The sequence below is a fragment of the Malaclemys terrapin genome, chromosome 24 (genome assembly GCF_027887155.1).
Source record: "Malaclemys terrapin pileata isolate rMalTer1 chromosome 24, rMalTer1.hap1, whole genome shotgun sequence".
Taxonomy (NCBI): Eukaryota; Metazoa; Chordata; order Testudines; family Emydidae; genus Malaclemys; species Malaclemys terrapin.
The window spans coordinates 6,981,876-7,008,478 of record NC_071528.1 but is presented as its reverse complement, the minus strand read 5'-3'; the positions used below and the strand labels follow the sequence as shown (position 1 = coordinate 7,008,478).

Sequence of the window (26,603 nt, the reverse complement as noted above, 5' to 3'; positions counted from 1 at the left end):
CAGCGGCACTGCTGTAGCCCTTCCAGTGTAGACAAGCCCTTAGCCTTATAGCATCCAAGCAAAAATTTAAAAGTATAAAACAGCCCTGGAATATTGTGGGAAGCTGAAAAGTCACTACATGAAATAGCCTGTCAGCCAATGTCTTTAATACTTGGAGGATAGAAATACCTTTTTAATTGGGCATTGGATAAAATGTGGCATGGGGCGGGGAGGACAAATATGCCTCCATTTTCCCCATGCAATTTCCTCAAATGTGTGTTGTTACTGGCAGAACTTGGGTCCTTACACTCAACTCAGTGGCATTCCTGTTTCAGTATGTAACACAATAAATTAGGCTGCCATACCAGGTCAATTTTGACACAGGGAATGTTCTAAGCATCAATGGGGAAAAATGGGGGACCTATGAAGCCCTTGCCAGCTATGTAACACAACCACAAAGAGGTCGTGGAGGCGGGGAGTGTACAGCTGCCAGGAATCCCTGGTGTGTGCAATAAGCTCAGCCTATACAAGGTATTAAATAGTACGTGACCTCCCCATCCTGCTTATATCACTATTTGTATATTGCTTTTCAATTAATATTGGAATTGTCTTGTTAAGAATTATTTTGCCTAGCATATTCTCACTTGAATTATTAGTATTCTACAAATATTTTGTTTTGCCTGTTCCACAGGTGTGTAGCAGTTTGGAAGGTTCCTAATCAGCCTCTTTAAGTGGGAACTAAACTAATCTTTCACCTGCCTAATTGTCTCAAATCTACAGTTGGGAAAACATGAGTGTCTGTAAACTCTTGACTTTTCTTGCAGGCAGCCTCTAGTTTACAAGATATCTTAAAATAGTTGTAATGAAATATTTGTTTTGATTGAAATTTCACCTGGGAATCAAATAAACAGTTCTGGTGTAAACTAGGCCATTTGGAGTCTGACTGCAGATTCCGACACCTGTTTTAAACGGTAATACATGTGCTGTCTTTTATAATGGCAGGTGGCATCAACAATCTCACTTTATATGGTCTCTGGGTTTTTAGGAATGCATCTTATTTTACAGTCTATACTTGCTCTCCAGTAACCCTACAGGTGAAAACAGTTACTAGAAACTGATCAGCATTTATTTTTGTCTACGATGTGAATAGTACCTGTTAACTTGGACTTTGTAATTTATTAGCCATCTGGGGTAGATCTAACAAAAAAAAGTCAATAGGATTCTCTCTTTAGGCCATCATACTATAAGCAATAGCCTAAAAAATATTATTAATTTTTCTCATTCCAGAATGTTGTTGTACAGGCAGAATCTGTAACATCTGACCCATTGCATTTCTAAACCTCATCTCACTCTTTCTACTTTATTGTAATAGGAATACTTGCATATGGGTCTGAGTCTAAATCAATTTGGAATTCTACTTGTAGTGAAACTTGTGTTCCTGTGTGAGAGATGGGTTTATTCAGCCTCAATTCATTAATATTAAGGTGATCATTTATGTAGTAGGACACGCAACCACAAGACGTTTCTAGATTTTGGGCTGTTACACCTGTAATGCTTCTGATTCTGCAGCTGTAGAGGCACCATTCAAAGAAGCAGCATGAATCTGAAGTCCTTGATAACATGATTTTTGCTTTTGACAGACCTCAAAGAAGTTATTTTGTGTTCCATGTGGATGTTGAAGGCCATCAGTGTTTACAAACGGCAGAAAAGCAAAATGGTGAAGCTAGCTTCTTATTTTCAAAGGTCTAAGGAGATGTTCTAATACAGGTGTGTTTGGTTATCTGCAAGACCCAATAAAAAATGGTCAGTCCTCCATTTCACTTTGCTGGCATGCAAGAAAACCTGGAATTAGCATTTTCACACAGTGTTGTTTTGCATTGGAGTAGAGTGAGATAATTAAAACTTGTGTATCTTTAAAGTCAATCTTTTCAGATAGTCAACCACTGTATTTGAAGTGTTTTAAAAAAAATCATGACCCCCCCTGCATCTACTCTTAGAGAAAGTGTAAGAAATATATCACCGATAAGCCTATGTAACTTGTCTGTTTCAAGAGGTTGATAGAAAATAGTTGACTTTGAAGTGTCGTTGTGTGTGGGACAGTAAGGGAGTGAGATTTTTGTTTCAGAATGTAATAAAATTTTCAACACCTCATGACCCTCCCTAGGGGTCATGATCCACTGGTTAGGAAATGCTGGTGTAGACAAATGCTTTGCAGCGTATTTAAAGCTGCAGCCAGATTCTTTAATGGGAAAGGCGTGAGATCAAGTACAACGTGTACTTTATCTGAGTGTTATATGATGACTGTAGTTTTCCTCAATACATTTCCAAAGTTGTAAAGGATCTGGTCAAATAAGAGAGATTTGTTTGTGTAGTTATTACGATTAAAAATTAAGACCCCTTTTTCATTGGGATAGTCTTCTTGATATGTTTAAAATCTTGAATGATGACTTTACCACACCAACTAGTGACTACTTTATCTATTTGTAAATAGCACTTTCTCTGCATTTGATAGGATCTATGTTATAGTAAAAGTAAAACTGCTCATTTTTAGAGCAACATGCCAGGAGTCACATTATTGATTGTCAGTACAGAAACTGACATGCTAGCTGTGATGATGTAGTTGTACCTTTTATTAAAAAAAAAAAAAAAGTACTGAACATCAGTTTGTAGGTGAAATAAATCACAGTTCTTAAAACTTGGCTTCACTGCCTGTGCTCCAGGAATTGTGATCAAGGTTTCTGATGCAATCCTGAGTAGTGGTTGAAACATTCAACGCTATGCTTGTATTATAAAGTTAAATGTAACCAGCCATGCAAATGTTGGCTTCATAGAGACCACGAAGTATGCAATACAGCAAAGACGACACCCTTCCAGCGTTTAGTGCAGCTGCCTTACTGAAGACACCTCTAAGTTCTCTAATTCAAAATCATGTTCTATTTGAGAAAGAGGATAGAATGAAGCTATGTCTATACTTAAAGCACTACAATGGCACAGCTGTAGAGTTTCAGTTTAGACACTACAGCGACAGGAGGGGTTCTTCTGTCACTATAGGTAATCCACCTCCCTGAGCTACATTAGCTAGTTGACGGCTCTTGGCCTAGTGCTGTCCACGCTGTGGGGGTTAGGCTGTTAACTGGTATTTCCTCTGGACAACGAAAATATGCTGATCTGTTTTACTTCTGTTCATTGTCAGTTACTACTTAATTTTACCTTTAGTTTCTCCTGCCCTGTCACACTGCAGTGTTTGAGTTTCAAGCACTGTAGGGGATTATTGCTTTGTGTAAAACCTTGTCCTTTAAAGCCTAAATCTTGAACCCGATTTGTTCTAATGATGATTGTGTGTCCATGTGAAATGCCCCCTTCTTCGAGAGAAGCCAAAGGCCATGCAGGCAATTTCTGCTGTTTATTTACAGCCCTGCTTCATTGGATTATCTGGCAGCAAACACTGTCACCAGCATCATGAGACTGTATTTTGTTTAAAGCAGAAGCAGTTTTGAGAGTGGTTTTGCTTCCAAGCATTGTAGTACTCTCAAATGGCTAGTATCCAAATAATATTTCTTAAGGCTGTCAAATAGAGCCGATGATGATTTCTTGGTTGCCATTGCTATAGGCTTTTCAGAAATCATATGACAGGTCATGTGATCTCACAAATCAAAGCTTCCACATTGTTGGGAGCTCACTTTAACTTTAAACAAATCTCTTGAGTTCTATAGCCCCCCCCACCCATAATGTTTAAATAAAAGCAGACGAAACACAAATGAGGTTTTATAGATGACCTCAGTTCTTTCTTCCCATCTTCCTACTTATTTCTTCCTCTCCAGCTCTTGGCTGTCTCTCAGTCATGATATGGGAACAACTTATTTGAGAAACCATCTCACTTGTTACCACGTTCACAGTATTAACCAGTGTTCACTGCCCCTCCCAAAAAACAAACAACCCTGAAAAGAGAAATGTCAGATACTCCATGAAGTATTGATCTTATGTGGAGGGCACTTTGATACCACACTGATGGGCAGCAGTGTAAAACCCTAAGACAAATCAATAGTGACAGTTCCAGTGGGGTTGGGGTCTGAAGAATTGATTGATACTAGGGATTAGTGCAGGGCCTTGACTTCAGACCTTTCTCTGCCTGTGGTGCTTTGCCAGAACATAGCAGCCTTAAGGGCACGATGCAAGTCACACTTAGTTTAGCAATTTTGGATTGATTGTTGTATGGTTGCTTGTCCTGTTTTCTTAAAATTACTGACAATGGTCGCACTAATGCGTTAAATTTTGTGTAAGTTGCCATGGTGATGTATGCTCTAAAATATTGGTGTCATTTGCAGCTGCTCTAAAATACTAAGTCTTAAGCAAATGTGAATAGAGACTTAAATGTAAAGGAGCACATACTCTGGGATATAACTGTTAAATTAGACTGTTCAATAAATGTTAATCAGCTACAAAAATTCACCTGCACTTTAGATGCTTCATTCTTGCCAGGGTGAAGTGTGATATTGCAAGAAAAGTGTGACTTGTGAGAAAATGAAACACTGGGGAAATGAAAGTCTGAGTTTGTGCTTTGGTTTCTTACAACAAACTGTTTTGAAGGGATTCTGACAGTCAAAGATCTCATTTATCCATCCTGGCTTTGCCTCTCCAATATAATCAATTTCATTTTTCTGCATTAATTTTAAATATTTGCACTTTCAAGATGAGTTCTTGGGACTCTCAGAATTTAGGCAATTTCTTGAATCAGTGTTTGTATATCTTTATAAGTGTGGAAATAATGCTTACCGTGTGTATATGTGTGTGTGTATATATGTGTGTGTGTGTGTATATATATATATGTATTAGGAGAGAGCTGTTATGACTTCATGCTCTGTCCCCAGCTTTGCTAAGTCATTACTGTGTACATCTGCATTTTTCACTTGAATTTTTGCTTTACTGCCATGAAAATGTTTCTGTAATCTTTTTTTTCCCTTCTGTTTTCTCATATGGTTCTCAATCACCAAGGTGATTGCAGCAGTGTTTTGCCTGGGGAGTGTTCCTCTTGGGATACCAGCCAGATTAAAGGATCATAAGTATTTTTACCTTTCACTTACTATGAAGTCTCCTTTTCCCTGTAAACGTCAACTTTTGATTGCAGTTGTCCATCTTTTGCTGGATTTGCAGTGAACTGCTAAAGCATAGAGATGATTCTATTAGGGCTTCCTGTTTGTGGCTCCTCAGGTTCTTAACTGGCTCAGAGATTGAAAGGTCTATTTTAATGACCTAGTTTGTGCCCCAATATATGGTGGTCTTACAGGGGGTGCCTAAAAGGCAAGATACATAAATATCATGACTTATAGGTGCTTCCGTTTAACTAGCCAGAACGTATGAGCAGCTGACTAGCATGCTTGAATCACTTAAAAAGAGGCTTTTATGGGACCAAAACAGAATTTAAAAATTGAAGCTGTGACCATTGTTGAATATGATATTTAAGAGTGTAGTGTGTTCGCCTTCTCTGGTAGGACTAATCTATACTTGGAAGGAGTGGACCCAAAAAGAAAGTGCTTTAAATGAGCTCTGCGTACTCCTTTCTGAAAAGCACTTACCTGCATTTAATGTATAGCACCTTTGATCCCAACATCTCAGAATTGCTTCACAGAAAACTAAGGGTATGTCTACACTGCTGCTGGGAGCATGCCTTACTCCCCAGGCAGGCAGATGTGCACTAGATCTGCTTGAACTAGTGTGCTAAAAACAAGCAGCACAGGCTAGCTGCTCAAGTACGGACCCAGGGTGTCAGTCAGGCTTGAACTCAGACTGCTAGCCTGTGCTGCAATGTTCACACCACTGTCCTTCATGCAATAGCTCAAGCGGCACTAGCATGTGTCTGTTTACCAGGACTGGGAGGCACCCTCCCAGCTGCAGTGTAGACCTACCCTGAGCCTCTAAATCCCTGTGAGGTTAAGTATTAACTCTATTTAACAGACTGGGATACCTTATGCTAATCACTTCTGTATAGCAGTATCAATGGGTCAGTAGCAGAGCTGGGAATAGAACACAGGAGTCCTGACTCTTCAGCCTCTGTTCTAACTAGATCTTCTTTCGGTAACTTCCCAGGCGCTGTTTGGGGACTCCCACGCCTGTAGACTTCAAAAATTGAGGGTTCTTCATCATCATAAGTTAGTGATTATTCCGTTTTCTACTCTCAATTTCATTGTCTGAATTGTGCAGCTTGAAGGTGGCAATGGGAGGATCTGATCATTCTCTTTGAAAATACTCTGAAACCTAACATCTGGTGCTTTAGAAGCCAAACGTGCTTTGAGTTCGAGAACAGGGATGAACTCCTGCATGGTCTATTCCTCCGCACCTTTCATTCAAACATTGTCCCCTTTAATATGGTAACAAATGTGGCTTGGACAGAGTTCTTGGATATACAGATATAATGGAAAGCTAAATAGATCAGTTTTTTCCATATTCCTCATTCATAGACAGTGCTATTCCACAGAGATTAACAAGTTAATACCTACTGATCCCTTAATGTTTTCTATTTATAGGGTCTTTGGTTTCTTGTATTCTTAGTAGATATTTTGGAATGAGGTATTCTGCTCCCCCAAAACTTAAATTCAGATTTGCTATATTAGATCTGATTCTTAGTCTCTCATACACTTAGATATTTTTCTTCAAAGGAACGTTATTGAACTCATATTAATCTAATGGGGCACCAGCTAGAGAGTTACAGTAGGCGCTGTACAAATAGGCTGTAAAAATTCACATAAGGAACAAGTAATCTAAAACTACATTAGAGATTGATAAGTGAAATGGAAGACAGTTACAGAATGGTTCGTGCTTTGTCATCCTTCCCTTACCTAGTGCTGTTCAGTGCCGCTTACCCCACAAGTTGTACACTTGGGGTTTGTCTAACCACATAGGGCTAGTCTACACTGGCAAGGCTGAAACACTGCCACAGCAGCTCTTTAATATGGCTTGTGTAGTTGCAGCAGAGTGCTGGGAGAGAGCTCGCCCAGCGATTTAGAAAAACCACCTCCACGAGGGGCGTAGCTACCAGCACTAGTGCACTGTCGACACTGGTGCTTTACAGCGCTGTGCTCGGGGGGTGGTGTGTTTTTTCACACCCCTGAGCGAGAAAGTTGCAGCGGTGTAAAGTGCCAGTGTAGACAAGCCCAAACGTTGTACTGCTTTAACTACGCTGGTATAGTTCATGTGGTAGAGGAGTCGTCCTAATATGGACAGTATGGGAGTTCTCTCTCTCTCTTGTGGATGTCTGTAGTGAATGATGGCTTAGGTTGTAGACTAAAGGTACGTCTACACTTACCGGAGGGTCCGGCGGCAGGCAATCTATGTTCTGGGATGAATTATCGCGTCTGGTTTAGACGCGATAAATCGATCCCGGAAGTGCTTGCCGTCGACGCCAGTACTCGCGGTAAGTTCGGACTAAGGTACTTCGAATTCAGCTACGTTATTAACGTAGCTGAATTTGCGTACCTTAGTCCGAAGTGGGGGGTTAGTGGGGACCAGGCCTTAATGAAATACCTTTGTGTTCACCACTACTCTCATTCTTAAACAGTGAGGGTATGTCTACACAACAAAGAAAAACCTTTGGTGCTAGACCCCTGTGAGGCCGGAGTGTCCCAGAGCTCAGGCTCCAGTCCACGCCCAGAAGTCTACACAGCAATGAAACAGCTGCTGAGCCCCACGAGCCCGAGTCGGCTGGCCTGTGCCAGGGGTTTTTCTTTGCTGTGTAGACATAACCTGTGAGGCTTAGTGATGGTGTGTATCCCTAGCTGGCAGCTTTCACTTTGAATGTGCTCCTGAGAGTCTTTCCTGTTCTAGCACTTTTGTTTTTAATGGACATTTATAATCAATTTTAAAAAAGCTATCAGCAAATGGACAAAATTAGATGCATTGATCAGTTTCTTTGCTTACTTCTCATGTACTGATTTGAGTGATATATAGCTGCCAGAAAGAATGGGATTTATTTGGTACTCTGAGTAATACAAGATGAACTGGGGTTTCTTTTCAAATTCTCCTTGTGGCAAACATCGTCACCAGACTTTTCCTGACGTGACCTCTGTTTGCTTCATAACAGAAGAATAAAAGCATACATGAGCACTAAAATATAATAGCCCTGGTATTAATGGACCTCTAGTACTTTGTGAGACTTCAGGCCAGAAGCAAACTGAGTTGAGCTGCCAGAGGTTAATAATGGCAATTAAATATATTCCTGGGCTTGTTGTCTTTGTTTCACTCCTCCCTTTCATTGTTAGATATGAGTTGTGAAAGAGGGACACTGACTCACAATTTCATGAGAATGAAATCTGTAACCACAAAGTAGGGAATTAGTTTGCCTTTTCAAAGATAACTTTTGCATTCCAAAGATTCCACGGGTTTGTTTGATATTGCCCCCTGACCTAAAAACCCCACACTTTATTTCCTTGATTAAAAAACACTGAATAAACCAGTGGGTGGAAGTTGGGAGGATGAGGGCTGGCAAAGGTTTTCTGAAACAAAATACTCTTCAATAAGCTCTTTGGCCAGGAACTGTATTTTTGTTGTGTTTATAAAATGCCTAGGATAATAGAGTCCTACTCTCTATGATTGGGGTCCCTAGGTGCTCTATAATCCAAATAATTCACTTGTAAGCATATTTATTCCTCAAATGTAAAAAGGCACACATTGGCCAAAATGAAAAGGTTGCAATTCTGTAAGTAAAACAAAGCACAATAATAATCACTAGTTTACTAACTAGTTTAGGCTTATGACTTTTGGACGTGCGCTTAGATTCTGATATACAGTAGAACCTCAGAGTTATGAACATCTTGGGAATGGAGGTTATTCGGAACTCTGAAATGTTCATGACTCTGAACAAAACAGTATGTGATTCTTTCCAAAGTTTACTCATGAACATTGACTTAATACAGCTTTGAAACTTTACTGTGAAGAAAAATACTGCTTTCCCTTTATTTTTTTTAGTAGTTTACATTTAACACAGTAATGTACTATTTGCTTTAATTTTTTTGGAGGGGGGTGGGTCTCTGCTGTTGCCTGATTGCGTACTTCCAGTTCCAAATGAGGGGTGTGGTTGACTGGTCAGTTCATAGCTCTGGTGTTTGTATCTCGGAGGTGCTACTGTGCTTCCAAATTGGTATGATTTTTCAGCACCTAATCTATTAAAGGTTCAAGCCAATCCAAATGTGCAAAAACTCTTGTGATTGCTGATCTGGGAGGACAGAAGTGCAGGGGCTCTAAAAATAGCCAGTGTTCTGTGCTCAGTTTCATAAACTTCTGTGGTTTTGTCACTTTAATGCAGCAACCTATGGCACAACCACATTCACAAATATTAATTTGAGGTAGAAATCTGCTTTTTCAATTGTTAATGCTACAAATGAGGGAGGGAATTCGAGACTCAAGATTTTGTTCTTTTCAGTCATGTTTAGATTGAGCCCAGATACATAAAAGCCAATATTCTTTTCTGTTTAGGAACCTGTTATGAAGACACATGCAAGCCATTTAATCATTCAATTATGATTTTCTTTATTGACAGCCTAGGGGATATTGACTTTCTCAGGGTGTTGTCAGGCTTAATTTAATGTCCATAAAGAGTTTTGAGATATTGCTAGAATGGTGTCTGTTTTCTTGGGCTGAGGAATGCATTATAGTCCTGCATTGAAAGCTAGCACTGATGTTGCTTGCCAGGATACGGGAACTAGATATGCATGTGAAAGATTCAATGACACTTGTTCCAGCACACTGCTACATGAACATAAAATATTTAAGGCAAGGTACAATGTATTGCTTAAGAGTTCAGTTGTCCATTGTATAAGAAACTCAGCATCTCCTGTCAAGTGCATATTTATAAATATCAAACATTTTTTAGTTTTAAACTCTTAAATTATGTTTTCTCTCCAATCTGTCTGAATGGGATTGTTTTCTACATAGTCTTTCATACTGTGGATATTTGAAAGATATTTACAAAGCATTTATTAGGATACTCAGAATGCAGTGTATGAAGGCAAACTTGCATCCTAGGACATTAAAACAGTGGCTGAGATCGTGAGGTCATAGTGTTCTTTAAATTCAACCTGGATACCCCTGTAGACAGAGGAAACCTCTGTAGAATGAATAACTTAATTATAGAGACCGAATGGTTAAGGTTACAGTTGAGATTTGTGCTTTAAAGCAGGGCCAATCCCTCTGTCTTGGGCATTTGTGAATGAATTTGGTTTCCAAGTTTGGAACAATGATTAATAGGAAAATTGAATTTTCAATATAATATTACTAAGAAAATGTTAGGCTGGCAAAGGAAACATGAAAAAAAATCTCCTTTTTAAAAAATTTACTTGATTTTGCTTTTTTTTTTTGGGTTCCTCTAGCTCAGGGGTTCTCAAACTGGGGGTCGCGAAGTTATTACATGGGGGGGTAGCGAGTTGTCAGTCTCTACCCAAAACCCTGCTTTGCCCCCAGCATTTATAATGGTGTTAAATATATTAAAAAGTGTTTTTAATTTATAAGGGGGGGGGGGTCGCACTCAGAGACTTGCTATGGGAAAGGGGGCACCAGGACAAAACTTCGAGATCCCCTGCTCTAGCTAAGCAATCAGTCACCACGTGCTGCAAACTTCACTCTGACCTGTTCTTGAATTATACACCTTTTAGACTTTTTTAAATGTAGTAAAACTTTTTGCAACTTTTGCTTAATTCGGACTTGTTCATTATATCTCATTTGATCAGAATAAACTTATTACAGCGTTAGGTGACATTGTTTAGGGCCTCGATCTTTCAAGGTCTTTCAGCAAAGGTAGGGAAGTGAAGACACGATATTTTGATCTTTAAAGGGAAATGAAGCACGAGGGCTTTGTTTAAGTTGTAAAAGGCTAATAAACTTTTTTGCTTCATAGTTCACCTTAAAGGGAAACTGTCAGTTTAAATAATATTATAAAAAAATTTCAGTACTACTGATACTAACATTTTAGATTGAGTGAAAGAATTTTAAAGGATCTCCTTCATTAATTATGCTGTCTTCTGTTTTGCATTTGTGTGGACAACGAAGTCTCTTTCACTTCTGTTTTAATCTGCTTTATTTTAAAGTACTGCAAATTTGAGGTTCCAAACACAGCAGGAAGGGGAAGTTGCTATATAAAATCAAAGCTTTACGTCGGGCATTTTAAATAAAAACTAGGTTTTTATTAACTTTTGCTTTTACAAAAACTGAGTTTTAAATCAAATTTGAGTGCAACATCCCTTTTAAAACCCTTTTGAACATAGTTTCAAGCTCTAGAAACGGAACCCAAGTTCCAGCCTTTATTCATCATTCTGTCTTTGTCAAGGTTGTTCCTCTTGTTACTTTTACTTTAATTGTATTTTGAAAGAATGAGAAATACTGATAGTAAAATAAATTACTAAATTACAAATGTACTGAAGCTTTTGTCTTGCATGATTTGCTTAAAAAGTATAGGGCAATTTCTTGAAATTAAGTCTTTTTTTCCTAAATGGCTTGAATTGTGGAAGGGAGACAGGAGTGAAAGTAACTGAGGACACTTACCCGTTTGGGGGGGGGGGAGGGGGAGGGAGGCAGGCGCGGCTCTGTGCCCCCCCTCACCCTGGAAGGGGCAGGGCTGGGGGTCAGCATCTGTCTGGGGATTGGTCCTGCTTTGAGCAGGGGGTTGGACTTGATGACCTCCTGAGGTCCCTTCCAACTCTGACATTCTATGATCCCCCCAGCCAGCCCTTCCAGGCTGCCTGGCCCGTGCCTCCCAGGGCTCCCGTGTTGATTTAAAGGGCCTGGAGCTCCGGGCCCTTTTAAATTAAGGTGCCCCAGGGCAGCTGCTCCCTTTGCCCCCTCCTCCCCCGCCCATCAGTGGCCGGGGGTCAAAAAGGGCAGGGAAGTTAAAGCGCTGCAGGGTCCTTTGCCTTGGCAGTGCTTTAACGTTGCTGCGGTCCCTCCTCCCCCCGCCAATGGGAGAGTGGGGGGCAGCAACATTAAATTGCTGCCTTGGCAAAGGACCATCCTTAAAGCACTGCAGCGGCAGTGCTTTAATGTCCCTGCCCCTTTTGTCTCCCCTGTCTGACCCTACTGGCAGGGCTGCCGACGGGGGGGGAAGGGGCAGCGACGTTAAAGGGGCTGCCGCGGCAAAGGAACCTGCAGCGCTTTAATGTCCCTTAAAGGATCCCTAAAGCGCTGCCAAAGCAAAAGACCGTCCTGCGCTTTAACAGTGTTTCTCCCCCCACCCCCTCCCATCCTCCCCGGAGCGGGGGGCAGCGGCCCTGCTGGTATGGACCCTACTGACAGGGGAGGCAAAAGGGGCAGGGATATTAAAGCTTTAATGTGGGCTGGGTATGGGCCGGTGCGGTTTCTTACGGTACGCAGTACTGGCCCGTACCGGCTCGCTTTCACCCCCGAAGGGAGATAGCATTCCTTTTTCATTCCCCTCCAAACTTCTCACGGCACTACCCAATGGCTGCAAAACTGTGAGGGCTAGCTGGACTGACTAGAATCAGAAGTGATCAACTTCTGTTTTTCTCTCTTGTAACTTACACATTTTGTAACACTTGTTTTGTGAAGATGGTGAGCCAGCAGAACTGTTCCCAGATGAATCTGTGCTTAGTAATCTTGTATCCTTCCAATGGAAATGGTGCTATAGCGATGTGAACTGCCACCATAATGCTGCTGCTTTGGAATGTGAAGCCCCTAAATTAATATGCAGTTGCTACTTGCCCTAACTAGGATCACTCCATGTCTTTTTCTCTTGTCTGGATCTGCTCTTTTATTAAAGATAATACAGCCTCCCTACTTCACTATCTAGTGACTAACTCCCATGACTTGAAGCAAGAGCATCACTCTAGCATTCTAAAAAAAGGCCCGAGAACAGTCAGGATTATGCAGTAATTCCAGTATAAAGGGGAGAAATATTCAGTAATGGCAGCAGACCAATGGATTTCCATATCCAACATTTCTCAGATGTAACTTGCTGTAGGAAGTAAGTCACTGGGGAGAACTACGTAGTAATACTGGATAATTCAGATATCTGTTTTTGACTAGATTCCTCTGCCAGTTAATTTATTTGCAATTATAAATACTCTGGTGTGCGTGTGGCTTTTTTAGGGAAGGCTTTTTTTCTCCTTTGAAATCTTGGGTGGTAACTTGTAGATGCCTTTATAATATTTTAATCAGAGTTAATCATTATGAATTGAAAGAATATCTGACTGAATAAAAGCCAATTTATAGAGTAAAATATCTGCTTCAACAGACTTCTTAAAATGAAGTGTGTGTGCAGGAAGGACATGGCAAGTACATGATCCTTCAGAAAGAAGTAGTCCCCAAACATGCAGCTGTAATGCTACAACATTTGGTTGTTTGGAGTTTCTGAGATGTACATATGAGTAAGCAGGTGCAACAGCTATCAAATGATATAAATGGCAAAGTTACACCTCTCTGACTGTAAAATTCCCAAACTATCAAGGCAGTAGCCCAAATACTGCTGTCTGAAGGGTATTAACAAGTATCGAAGGGGTAGCCGTGTTAGTCTGGATCTGTAAAAGCAGCAAAGAGTCCTGTGGCACCTTAGTCTGTTAGTCTATAAGGTGCCACAGGACTCTTTGCTGCTTTTACTTGAAATTAACAGTTGCTCCAGATTTACCTCCTAAAACTCTTGTACCCTGGCACTTTGGTAGGAATAATGGGAATGCGGGCTGCATGTTTGGGGTGCTGAGTGTATAAATACGCAAAGAAAGGCTGGGTTATTGGCTCCCTCTGGAGTTGGTGGCTTATTCAGCTTCATTGGGAAATCATTTAGGGGTGGGGGTACTGAGAAACAAGTGTCTTAAGTTGCTCAATAGTGACCCCTTCTGCTGTGCAAGCAGTAGCATTGAAGGGCTCCAAAGGCAGCCCTATCTAGTTTTCAGCCAGAACAATTGTGGCTGTAACATAGATAGTTAAAGATGTATGATGGAGCATTTGAAAATGGGATCCTCCAATGTGTAGGTGGTTCTGTTAAGAAAACATAACTAAGAGTAGCATACAATTATTTTTAATCAAGGAAACTAATATTGTGCTTTCTGTAGTGCCTGGCATCCTAAATTCTCTTGGCACATAATAAACAATTGTCCTAACTCCCCAGTGAGGCAGATAACTAGTATGATCTACAAATGGTGAAAGTAGAATCTGCTCCTACTGTTATATACACAACCTCCTAAAGCTTCTTTCCTGTTAAGATTTTAAAGAGTGGCTTCAGGCTGAATTGATTTATTTGCAGGAAATTGAAAAGAGATTTGAAGAAACGCTTCAACATACTTTTGGCTGTAACATTTAGCATAATGGTTTTGATTGACAAGTAGTTTCTTAAGAATTGAATGCTTATCAAAACAGTGGGTTATGAAAATTTGTGACAAATTGGAAATGAGCAAACAAAGACTAAGGTCAGGTCCTGCTAAAGTACATGCAATTTATAGGATGAAGAATGGATCATGTAACTGAGTATGAAAATAATAACTTTCTCTTCCCTCAGGCAAAGTACATCTCCCAGTGCATCGATGAGATCAAACAGGAGCTCAAGCAGGATAACATTGCAGTGAAAGCAAATGCAGTTTGCAAACTTACATATGTAAGTACCTTGCTAGGTTATAATGTAACAATACCTTTTATTTTACTTGCTGACTTCCAACTGACTGTGTGAACTATGGCTTCAGTTACTTTTCTTAGTTTTACTTATGTAATATGACTTAAGCATGATATTTTCTGAAAGTGGTTAAAAGGGTCACCAACTTAAAAAAAAAAAAAAAAAATCACTCCTCTTTGGAGAATACCTACTGGTGTTACAGTATTTTTAATGCTACTTGAATCTGAAAGGTTAGACAAATTTTCTTCGTGTTTTGACAGCCCTTCGTACATAGAAGATTTTGCCATTTTTTTCTCTATAGTCAGTCAACGTCTCTTTGCATGGGCCTTTCAAGCAGCAGCAGGAAAGAGAAAAATTTAAATACGTGATGTATGAGTAGGTTTAATATCTGAAATTACTCTTTGTGGACACTTGCTTAATTAAAAGGGACTTTTACTTGAAGCCTTTATATTCTAGGGGTGGGAGAAGATAAAATTAAATAGCCATGTGACTTTTCAGCTGTCCAGAACACACATTCTGTAGTAGTATTACTGTACGTTTTCAACTTGTAACAGTTACCCTGTTCTTTAAAATTTCCTGGTTGTATTGGGTCTTGTATTTTGAAGTGTGATTTTTTTTTTTGGCTCCTTTTTTAACAGTTACAGATGCTGGGCTATGACATCAGTTGGGCTGCATTCAATATTATTGAAGTAATGAGTGCATCAAAGTTTACATTCAAAGTAAGTGGTCTGTATAATTGAGTATTCTAGCCAACACATCCATTATCAACTGTATCGTTCAATATAGACTGAAGTCGTCCTACCTTTGCTTCTGACAGTCAGACAGGACATAAAATATCAGCATTACTTTCTTCAACCAGACATGTGGGGTGTATCCTTGTTTTTTGATAGCCCGGGTCTCTCTTCTTCTGTTTAGGTTGCTTAAGGCTGCTCATCAGTGGGTGTATTTTCTTGTATTCATTATATTTTTTTGGAATGTTTTTTTCATGAGTTAGTGTCTGAGGCTGGGAAAAGCCACAGGCGAGCCAAGGAGGGTGGACAAAGCTTCTAGGTTTCTAGTTGTTGTTAGAGTATTTCTCAAGAGCCAGGAAAGTAGGCCACCTCTCCAAAAGAGCACTACCATTCCAGCCAGAGTGAGACAGAGGGTCTGAACCAAATCTGCCATATTGCTGCTGCTGTTAGTCCACCAGGCAACTTTGTTTAAAGTAAATTCAGTGCTGGTGAATGGTACTGAATTGACAACCCGAGAGAATGAAGTCCTCACTCCACCTGACGCATTGGCAGCAGAAGTGCAGCATTTCCCAGTTCCATCTCCTGATGAGTCTGTGGTGTCCTCAGGGGGCCCATCAACAGTTGGGAGAGTGGAGTTCAGTCTCCTTGGCTCCTTGAAGCCTTGGCTTCTTTAATGAGATGGACAAAGGAGACAATGCCAGTTGGAGTGGTGGTTTTAAAACCCTTGTGAGGTAGCTAAATTAGACCCATTTTACAGATGGGGAAGTTCAGAGGTGAAGTGACTGGCCTAAGTGCACACAAGCAATTTGTACAAGGACTGATCATATAGAACCAATAGTGAGCTGTTGCCTGCTCTAACCATTAGATGACATATTCTCAGTATATAATTATGCAGTATGCTAATTCTGCTGAAGGAGTATCCAGTCCAGTCTTTTGAGAAGTATCCAATCTTTTGAAGATGCTGTGGAAAATCAACACTTGTGAATGACTCATTTCCTTCTGTTTTTCTTAACTGTGCAGAGAATTGGTTACCTAGCTGCCTCTCAGTGCTTTCATGAAGGGACTGATGTAATTATGCTGACTACCAATCAGATTAGAAAGGTAAGGTATTAGCTTCAATAGGAAGGAATTCAGACTGTTATAAGGTGTTTATTCCATCTTCCCACTTGGCGTCTCAAAGCTGTATAAAATCTCTGCTTCATATAGAATGTAGGTATGTGAGCAGAGTTGTTATCATTTGGCTCACATTCCAGCCTGATACCTGAGTTTGTCAGAGATTGATCGGAAAATTGACAACCATTGTCAGATTTTCCCCATGTGCATGGCCCAACTGTCTGGTCTTGTTCAGAGTGCAAAGTGAACATGAAGACCCTAACTTTTCTTGATGCTCCCAATATCACACATGCCAACGCAAGAGGCTGATGGGTGGGGAGAGTGCTGCAGTATCTGAAAGGAACTGAGTGATTAATTACCTAGTTAGAAATGAGATTGCTTTTCGGATCCATGAAAGGCTGCTTCATCCAGCACTGACAGAGCCTTGACCTTCTCCCACATAATTATACAGAAAACAGGTGAACAGCAGCTGTTTCCATTAAGGCTGTTTATTCTTGTACTAACATGCTCAAATGTGTTCTTTTGGTTTGGCCTGGCATTCATTTTGTTACTTGTATTCCTTTCACAATTAATGGATCTGCATTTTTCCTGATCAGCTATTGCAAATAGATAAGAAATCTTAAAACAAATGTTAATTTAGTTTGTCTTTAAAATAAACATCCTTTTAATTTGAGGACCCTAAATACTTGGACAACTCTTCCATCAGATACTAGTCTGTGCTTAGCTTTATTATAAATGGCTGACCATGGTTCTCGCTTGCTCCAGAGAAAATCAGCAGAATGGGATCGTGTTCAGTCTCTAACCTAAAGAACCAGTGTTCTTCCTTTAATTATATTTTAAACTACGTTCAGGTCTGACAGATAAGTCCTTTATTTTATAATAATATGTTCAACTCTTTGTTATGAAGACTCTGCTATACTGGTATTCTCTAAATCACATTTTGTTACAAGTCTCTTCCATTCTTTTTATGGATGTTTTTGTACTAAAAGCACCTTTGTTAAGGCTCTTCTATGCTCCATTGACCTAGCAACTATGTATTTAGAAGAGGGGACCATCACCTCTCCCAAAGCATTAAAACCAAAACGAACTGTAGAGCTTTCACTTTCATTTATTCCAAAGTGTGATTTAATAATCTTGTCAGCCTAATCTTTTTCCCTTCACTCGCTGTGGGGTACCCAAAGTCTGAACGACATGTCTGGAACTCCCAATCCATCATCGGAATGGGAATCTTAAATATTAAGCTTGCAAGTTCATATGGAAAACATGCGTTTTTGTGCACCAATTGCCATATTTTTTAAGGACTGATCTTTTCCATAACTGCTTTGTTTTTAAAATCCTTGTCAAAATAAATTCAGATACAAGTATAATGCAAATCTTAAACAGTCCTCTCAAATTGGAAATATCCAAAAGAGTATACAATATTTTATAAAAACAAAATAAAGAGAAAATTGACAAAATATGTATTCTGCAGTTTAGCTGGTATACTGTCTTTAGTGGAAAGATAAACTGTAGTTAATGGGGACTTGAACTACACTTATTCTAGTTTAGCTGTATAGGAAGGTTAAGCTAGGACACTATATCAAACAGTGGACTCCCACTGAAGTCAGTGACAAAACTCCCACTGATTTGTGTAGGGTTAAAATTTCAGTCACGATTTTTAACGACCCTAAACACTCGGAAAAATTTCCATGTTTTCCAGAAGCATATGCAGCTTCTGAAATGCCATGTGTGTTGTGCTCCCAATAGTCTGTAGTTTAGTTATGTAAATTATTATATGTATTAAACTAGTGCCTAACCATCTAGAGGATGAGTACACCTCTACCCTGATATAATGCTGTCCTCGAGAGCCAAAAAATCTTGCCGCGTTATAGGTTAAACTTGCTTTGATCCACCGGAGTGCACAGCCACCCCCTCCCCAGAGCGCTGCTTTACTGTGTTATATTTGAATTCGTGTTATATCGGGTCACGTTATATCGGGATAGAGGTGTACTAAAGAAGTGACAGTCTTCTCAAAAAATCAGATAAGTAAATCCTCTCAAACCAGTATGTCAGAGCAGATATTCTGTAGAAAGGAAGCTCTGTTCTGTCTCTGTTAAACAGGGCAGTTTTATTCATTTATATTTGAGATGTTTGTCTTTTACCCTGAGTTTTCTTTGTTAAAAATCAGAAGTTTTTAACCCTGTCTTTACTTTTTTAGGATCTGAGTAGCCCTAACCAGTATGATACTGGAGTAGCACTGACTGGTTTGTCCTGTTTTGTTACTCCAGATCTTGCCAGAGACTTGGCAAATGACATCATGACTCTGGTGAGTTGATAAAAAGTGAGCAAACCTTTTTTCCATATGATTGTGTCTAGAATATATTTAGACTATTAGAAGCATATTCTTCCTTGTAAAATTTACGAGCGCTATGCCTGAAAACTCGGTAATTGGTTGTTAGCAGTTCTTGTGTCTTGGGAGCTTTACAGCTCCTGACTTGTGTAATCTCTTTCACAGTTCATGTCTCAAAGTTAGCAAACAAATTGTGCACCCAGAGTTCATTTTAAAAACTTGTCACAGTGGGACCACAGACTGCCAAAAAACAAGTAGGTGACGTGCTTTTTAAAGTGAGAATCATGCACTGACATTATTATTACGTTGGGTCAGGTAGTATAGGCCTCCTTGTTACTCCTACCACTTCACCATCCTCAGCTTGGCTCTTGAAGAGAGAGAGCAGCTTTGAGGATTTGAGTAACTCAGCCAGAGTGGGTGGGTGAGGTTCTGTGGCCTTCAGTGTGCAGGTCAGACTAGATGATTAAGGTCAGAAGGGACCATCATTAAAGTATCAGTATATTAGAGGTGATATTTCTGGTATAAGATCTGTTCTTTGTCCTTTGTCCACTTTTATGATGAGTACTCCTTTCAAGTGTTATTACCACTGCATGCTTCAGATAGGTCGGCAGCACTAGGTTTGCAGTTGGGTGACCCAACCCCTTCAGATGGGGTATGGTAATGGAGATAAGCATTAATACATCCAATGTGATTGCTACTTCAAAGGTGAAGGTGCTATTTAATGGTGAGGGAGGAGCAGTTTGGTCAAACAAGCTTTTTGATATGTTTGAGACACTGCTTCCTCTATCCTCTGTCACTGTATTAGCTTGATTGCATCTTATCACATCTGCCCATGTTGGCTGTACTTGAGGCTGGACACGTTTCTGCCTTGAAGATCGCTGTTTAATGCTGCTTGTTAGATTGAATAATAGGAGTGGTTGAGTGCAGCGACTTGAACAAGGTGACTGGCAACCTGCCTTTACCACACATTCAGAGTGGGAGTCTTGTGGTTGATCCTTGAACCCTGGTCTTTTGTAAATCACACATCCTTGGCCAGCCCAAAGGGACTGCTTTGGCTATTTGTTTTGACTTGCGTGACTGACAGTATTTTGCTTTTTATCTTAAAACGCTGAGTGCACTAAAAGAGCAGCTGCATGGAAAGACTGCCCAACAGAATCAATTTTTATAGGTATTGCTGTGGAGGCGTTGACTAAAAATGATATATTGAAAGAAACCTCTTGGGAATGTGAGCATGTTAAGAGTCTGACTGTGGTTGTTTCACTAACAGATGTCTCACACAAAGCCTTATATCAGGAAGAAGGCAGTGTTAATCATGTACAAAGTGTTTTTGAAGTACCCTGAGTCCCTCCGTCCTGCTTTCCCTCGCCTTAAAGAGAAACTGGAAGATCCAGACCCTGGTTAGTGAATTTTAATAAACTACTGTTATTGCAGAATGGGACCTCAGTGAAGACATGAATTTTTAGTGGTGGTTGATTGATGGGAGGCAAAGGAAGGTAACCGGTTACATATTATAAATTATTGCTGTACCTATGGGCAGGCACCTGAACACTTGAAGGGATGTGATCAGATTAAAAACACATTTTGTGTTTAAAAAAATAAAAAGGCCATTACTTGTTACTAGGCTGAATTAATGATTAAATCTTAATGACGTAAAACCATTCTTAAGTTTTGTAGTTCACATAGCTTGGCTACTGAAAATACAGTAGTCAACTTTAGTGTTTTTTGCTTCTCATGCCCTAGCCCGGGGGTGAGCAAACTACGGCCTGCGAGCTGTTTTAGTAAAAGTCATGGACGGGCACTGGCAGTAAACAAAAATTCGTGGCCCGTGACCTGTCCATGACTTGTACTATATCCCTGACTAAATCTTGGGAATGCTGTTGGGGGGGAGGGTGTGTGTGCGCATGCGTGCACGCGCGTGCGTACTGCGGCCAATGAGGACTTCCAGGGCAGTGCCTGGGGCTGGAGGCAGCACGCGGAGGGAGGGACATGTTGCCACTTCCAGGGAGCCCCCTCCACCCCCCCAAGGTAAGCGCTGCCCAGAGTCCTCACCCCCTCCTGTGCCCCAGCCTTGAGCCTCCTCCCACACCCAAACTCCTCCTGCTGCTGCTAGGGGAGGGGGCCGCAGTGGCCCAAGACTGCCCCAGCAACGGCCGATGCGACTGGCCCAGGGGCTGCCCGAGCTGCTCGGGCAGCCCCCGAGCCAGCCGCACCGGCCTCTGCCGAAGTCACGGAAAGTCACGGAATCCGTGACCTACGTGACAAACTCGCAGCCTTACTCATAGCTAGTGCAACGAGGAAGCTGCAGCATGGAGAACTTTATTTATGTCCACCAACTGTAAGAATTATTGTTCACATTTCTGTAGCCAAACAGTCTTCCCAGAATTTATTTAGGATGCTTATTTTTCCCCCCTGGATGGAAATGCTGTCTATTCATTTTGAGAGTTCCATCTGCGACTCAAGCCTATGACTTTCAGGTGATTTGTGTTTAAAGTGAGAGAATGTAAATAGATTCACCGGCCTGATTTGATTAGGGTAAGGTAAGACCTACCCTCCAGTGTTGTGTGCAAGAAAGAATCAATTTCATGTTAAAAGGTAACCTGCAAAAGGGGGAAGGAGGGTTGTGCTTTTGCTCCTTTTGGGATTCTATGATGGATAAACCATGAAAGGCTCTTCAAAACATTGCTTGCCTGTGTTAGGAAACCAGGTTCTGTCTAGACTGCAAAGTCTATGATCAAAAACCAAGCCAGTGGGAGTTGGAACAAATGAAAAGGGATTTTTAGTCACTGTTTACCATTCTGTGTCACGTATAACATCTATTTAACTTAAATGCCTAATGAACACTTTGAAGAAAGGAAGCTTTTCGTCAAATCTTTAAGGTGTGAGGATTAATGGTGAATATCTTCTGTACCTCCACACCCCCTGAACAAATCCTCCAACAGAAACAGGGACGACCAGAGCTAACATTCATGGTACTTCTAAAGGTAGAAAACCTATATAGAGGGGGGAGAAAAACATTTGTGCCCTTTTACATTATAAAGCAACCAAAAAAGGCACAAGCCCAGTTTCTTAAAATCATTTGCAGGTTCCATTTAAAATACTTGGAATATAATTTCTTCCGTGGAGTAACGTTGCAAATGAGGACAAGCAATACTTCCAGCTCCGTACTAGGCTAATCTGTAGCTGCTCTTGTTCTGTTTGTTTTGAGTATGAAAATCAAGCTATAGTTGAATTGTTGATTGGACCCCTTTTCTTCCACTTCTGTTTCCCAGGTGTCCAGTCTGCGGCAGTAAATGTTATTTGTGAGCTGGCCAGACGCAATCCCAAGAACTACCTTTCCCTTGCTCCGCTCTTTTTTAAATTGATGACGTCTTCAACCAATAATTGGGTCCTCATTAAAATTATAAAGTTGGCAAGTATTCCACTTCTTCTATGTTAGCTCTTTTCCAGGGCTGGCGTGCTCATTAACAGCACCTTGGGTGTGAAAATAAAGCTATCGCTTAGAGGGATAATTACTAGTAAATCCAAATGACAAGGAAGAGAAACAGACATCTGTTATAATGGAACATAACAACCAAAAGGAGACAAAATATCTCCTTTTAATTTTGTTTTGTTGTGTTGTGACACATAAATGACGATAGTACTGTTTTACCCTGGCGAAAGCTAGCTATTAAAAGAATTTCCCTTCCTCCCTTTCTTTTCAAATAGTTTGGTGCTCTTACTCCATTAGAACCTAGGCTGGGAAAGAAATTGATTGAGCCACTTACCAATCTCATACATAGGTAAGTCTGAAAATATACTTGTTTTACCTCCTTAATTCTTCAGCATTGTTTAGGCGGACTCCATTCATGCTAGCACAGGTTTATTGCATCTGGAAATTTTTGGCTCCAGGCATCAAAAGTTAAAATTATGTCACTGGAGCAGCCCTAGTATAAAATATCCTTTTAAAACTTCTTGTGACTGTGCGACTGGCAATTGGAAGAGATGTAAGGAAGGCCATCTAGTCAAGTCCCCTGTGCTGAGCCTAGAAAGATGTGTAAGTATGGACAAATTGGAGAAAGTCCAGAGGAGAGCAACAAAACTGATTAAAGGTCTAGAAAACATGACCTCAGAGGAAAGATTGGAAAAAATTGGGTTTGTTTCTTTTGGAGAAGAGAAGACTGAAAGGGCATGATAAATCTTCAAGTATGTAAAAGGTTGGGATGAAGAGGAGGGTGAATAAACTGTTCTCTGTATCCACTGAGGACAAGACAAGAACTAACGGGCTTAAATTACAGCATGGGAGATTTTAGGTTTGACATTAGGAATACTTTGTAAATGTGAGGGAAATTCAGCACTGGAACAAATGGCCTAGGGAGGCTGTGGAATCCTCATCAGTAGAGGTTTTTAAGAACACGTTAGAAGAACACCTGTCAGAGATGGTTTAGATAATACTTAGTCCTGCTTCAGTTCAGGGGACTGAACCAGATGACGTATTGAGGTCTTTTCCAGTCCTGCCCTTCTATGATTGGGAACCCCTGTTTTAGAGGCGGGGAGGGGATCTTTTCTGTTAAGGCTCGCAGTAGTCCTGATAGGATTGATTGTTTATGTTGAGGAGACAGGAGGTGAGCTGTGAGTGAACAAGTTCTCAATCAAACATGTACAGTATTGTCTATAGTATAATAGTGGAGGGAGCGGTGCCCGAACAAACCACTTTTTCTCCATCCATTTAATGTTCTTCGAGACTGCTCTGTGGTGGAAGCTTAATTTTGTATTTAACGAGACAGTTAAATGTTAAAGGCCCATGGATTATAAAAATATTACTTAGTTAACAGTATAGCCGGTACTAGGGGCTGGTCAGATGGCTCGAAAAATTGTGCACAGACCTAGATTTCACCCTACCGGGGCTGGGAAGCACAGCCTGCACCTGTTATGTCTACAATGGATGCTGAGTCCCAGAGAGATTCTTTCTGGGGAGATGCAGGAGGGAAGTCAGGTCACATTGCTGACACCAACCTCCCTCAGGGATTCTGCAGAATGAGCTTTAGTTTTCTGAGAGCTCCATAGAAGTCCCAGGCGACAGGGATGCTCTGAAATGGTCCATTGCTTGGTCGGTATTGCCTGCTTTTTGAATTGTGATGGCCACCCAAAAAGGAGGCTGCAATTGCTTTGTGCTGTCAGTGTCTCCATCAATAGACTTTGTCGCCATGGGTTCTGTGTCCATCTATGTGCACCATGCTTTTATTTGATCTCCCAGATTTCATAGATATCGTGGAATGCATTTGCATCAAATTCCTCTTGCAGCCATTTACTAAGGATACCTCTATTCTAGAGGGTTCAGTTGAGCCCTAGGGTAAACAGCAAACATGTTTGGAGTGTCCAGAATAGCATTTACAAAAAGTTAAATTGAATTAATTGGCAGTCAGTTAACTCAAGTTAAGTCTCAAGAGCAGTCAGACCCGAAGTGTTGAAACTCTGGGGCTAGTTCACCTGCAATCATTGTCTTAAGTGTAGTTAGTAACTTCAAATTAAAGCATTACCTCAGTTTCCACCATTCATGCTGGTAGAAGAGAAGTCCATTTGTTACTAGTTATAGACTAAGGAACGAAAAGTGTCTGCTGTAACCCATCTCTCTCTCGAACAGCCAGCGGGCTTGCATCCAAATACCTAAAGAGGGTTCAGTTCATTGCAGCACTGGCAAAAATACAAATTTAGTACTACTTCAAGAAAAGCAGCGAGATGGACAGTATGTATATCTACACCCCCTCTCCTTCCCACCTCCTCCTTCTGCTCCTGCAATAGTTATTCATTTAATTATTTGTGAGGACTTTAACCTGAAGTCTGGTTGGTTTCCATCGTATTAGTCATGATGTTCCTGGTCCAGTGTCATCTAATGCATAAGGCAAGAAACCTGCCACCAACTGCTGACAGCATAGACAATACAAAAATCTTATCCGGGACCAGGGTGTACTGGGTTTTTAGATCCTAGGTGCTGAGCCTGGGTGTACTGGCTTTTTAGATCCTCTGTGCTGAGTCATCTTTATAGTGTCATTTGTGATTGCTACATCAGGAATTAACTTGGTAGTTCATTACCTCAGTGGACCATCCCTCTGGGTTCTACTCCTACCATTATCACGCTCACTGACTCTGGCACGTCACTTCACCTCTGAGCCTCAGTTTCCACCCTGTGTAAATGAGGACACCAGCTATGTAAAGTGCTTTTGAGACCCTCTGTTGGAGATAGCATGCTGCGTGCAAAGTACTGAGAGCAGGCAAAAGTTTTGGGCGCAGACCCAAGTAGAGAGACATTTTGGGAAACTGACTTTTAAAGAAGTAGATTTTTCTCTAGTAGAGGTGAGTAAAGGACACAATCCAGTAAACTTCTGAAAGGGTCAGTTGCTTGAGCAGCATTTAATGGTCTTGGAGTAGAGAGATTTCAGGGCTTTCTACCAGCCCTGTGTTTCACGTGCATTAGTGGTCTTAATTTGATCCTACCCTTATATTCGTTCAGTTCTTAGCCAAGTTTGGGGCAGTGATCTGTACTTGATGCTGAGATCTTGAGTTTTTAGTTTCCCCATAACACTCAAAATGGTGCTATTGCTTGCTTGTTTCCCAGAATAAAAATGGTGTGAAGTAGAACCTTGTGGATTTCTCAGGTGTCAGGCATATGGATTGAGAAACTAGTTGTTTACCACTCCACCCCCATACATTTAACTGGATTCAATGAAGACTGGGTATTGATTGTTTTGAAGAATAAGAATTATTTCATCTAGTTCAAAAATATATGGAGGAGGGTGGAAAAGGTTGGTAATTTTCTGTGTAATAAAAGGTATTTTTGAGAACTCTTCATAATGTGATATTTTTTCTTTATCTGAAATACTTGATTTGTTTCTTCCCTGTAGCACCTCAGCCATGTCTCTTCTGTATGAATGTGTGAACACAGTGATAGCAGGTGAGAACTGAAACTCATAACCTAAAAAAGAGCATGTTTAACTTTGGCAGCAGTTAAATAACATCAGCTATAAAATCCCTTTTTACCTACAGGTTCAATTAACTTCATATAACCACATTAAATCGCTCAGTGAACTTGCCTCACTATGTAATTGAAACTGAAATCCTCTGCTGTCAATATATAGGGGATAAACTAACAAAATATAAATCAAACTTGCTAAAGGTAAAAGCAGACAAAACTTAGCTAGCAATAATAAAATAATATACAAACACTTTTAAATAATGCACAACTTAAACCCACAAAACCCAGCAAATACAGTATTAAGCTATGTACCTATATGAAGCACTCTCCCATAGCTGCATGCTCACAGACCCTCAAACTAAGCCAACAGTTCTCTTGATGCATGAGCCAGAATAGAGCCCAGCACCCTCTCCCAGAAACGTTGGCTCTGCAGGGTTAGTGGGAGTAAAGAGAAATAACTCTCAAGTGACTACAGTCCACAGATATGCCTGAATACTCATAGGGAGCCGACTGGCTGAGTAAGGAGGAGCTTTCTCCCTGCCTTTTAATGCCCATTCTGTTACCATGGACATGGATGCACTCAAGTGGCTCTGAGTTGTTTGCCGTGGAGTCATACACTGCCAAAGCTGCACAGATGCCCACTGGAGTCAACAGTAAAGCCTGCCTTGCCCTCTGAGGCTCTTGCTAACTTGATTGGGTTTAATGTAATTACTCTGAGTAGGATTCACCGCTATATCATCTTTTCAGGGAACTACAGACAAAAATCCAGCGGTACAGTCACTGATGACCTTTTAATTAGTGTCTGGATTGCTGGATGGAAACTGTAAAAGGGAGACTAAGGTTACCCTGGCAAGAGCAAGGCATCGTGAAAACAGAGCTCTTTGGGAGGCTTTGTAAAAGCTC

At 40.7% G+C, this 26,603-nt stretch overlaps 1 protein-coding gene across 2 annotated transcripts in view; it reads left to right on the top strand.

The window, feature by feature from the left end:
• The window catches only part of AP3D1 (adaptor related protein complex 3 subunit delta 1), a 73,059-nt gene that overhangs the window by 12,486 nt on the left and 33,970 nt on the right, over window positions 1-26,603 (top strand). The window contains exons 2-9 of one of the 2 annotated variants that reach the window (XM_054013983.1): window positions 14,468-14,563; window positions 15,217-15,297; window positions 16,330-16,410; window positions 18,620-18,727; window positions 20,019-20,148; window positions 22,021-22,160; window positions 22,457-22,530; window positions 25,630-25,679. In XM_054013983.1, the coding sequence (XP_053869958.1) occupies window positions 14,468-14,563; window positions 15,217-15,297; window positions 16,330-16,410; window positions 18,620-18,727; window positions 20,019-20,148; window positions 22,021-22,160; window positions 22,457-22,530; window positions 25,630-25,679 (760 nt within the window). Of the gene's footprint in view, window positions 1-14,467; window positions 14,564-15,216; window positions 15,298-16,329; window positions 16,411-18,619; window positions 18,728-20,018; window positions 20,149-22,020; window positions 22,161-22,456; window positions 22,531-25,629; window positions 25,680-26,603 lie in introns of those variants that run through there. The other variant, XM_054013984.1, reaches the window with a different exon arrangement.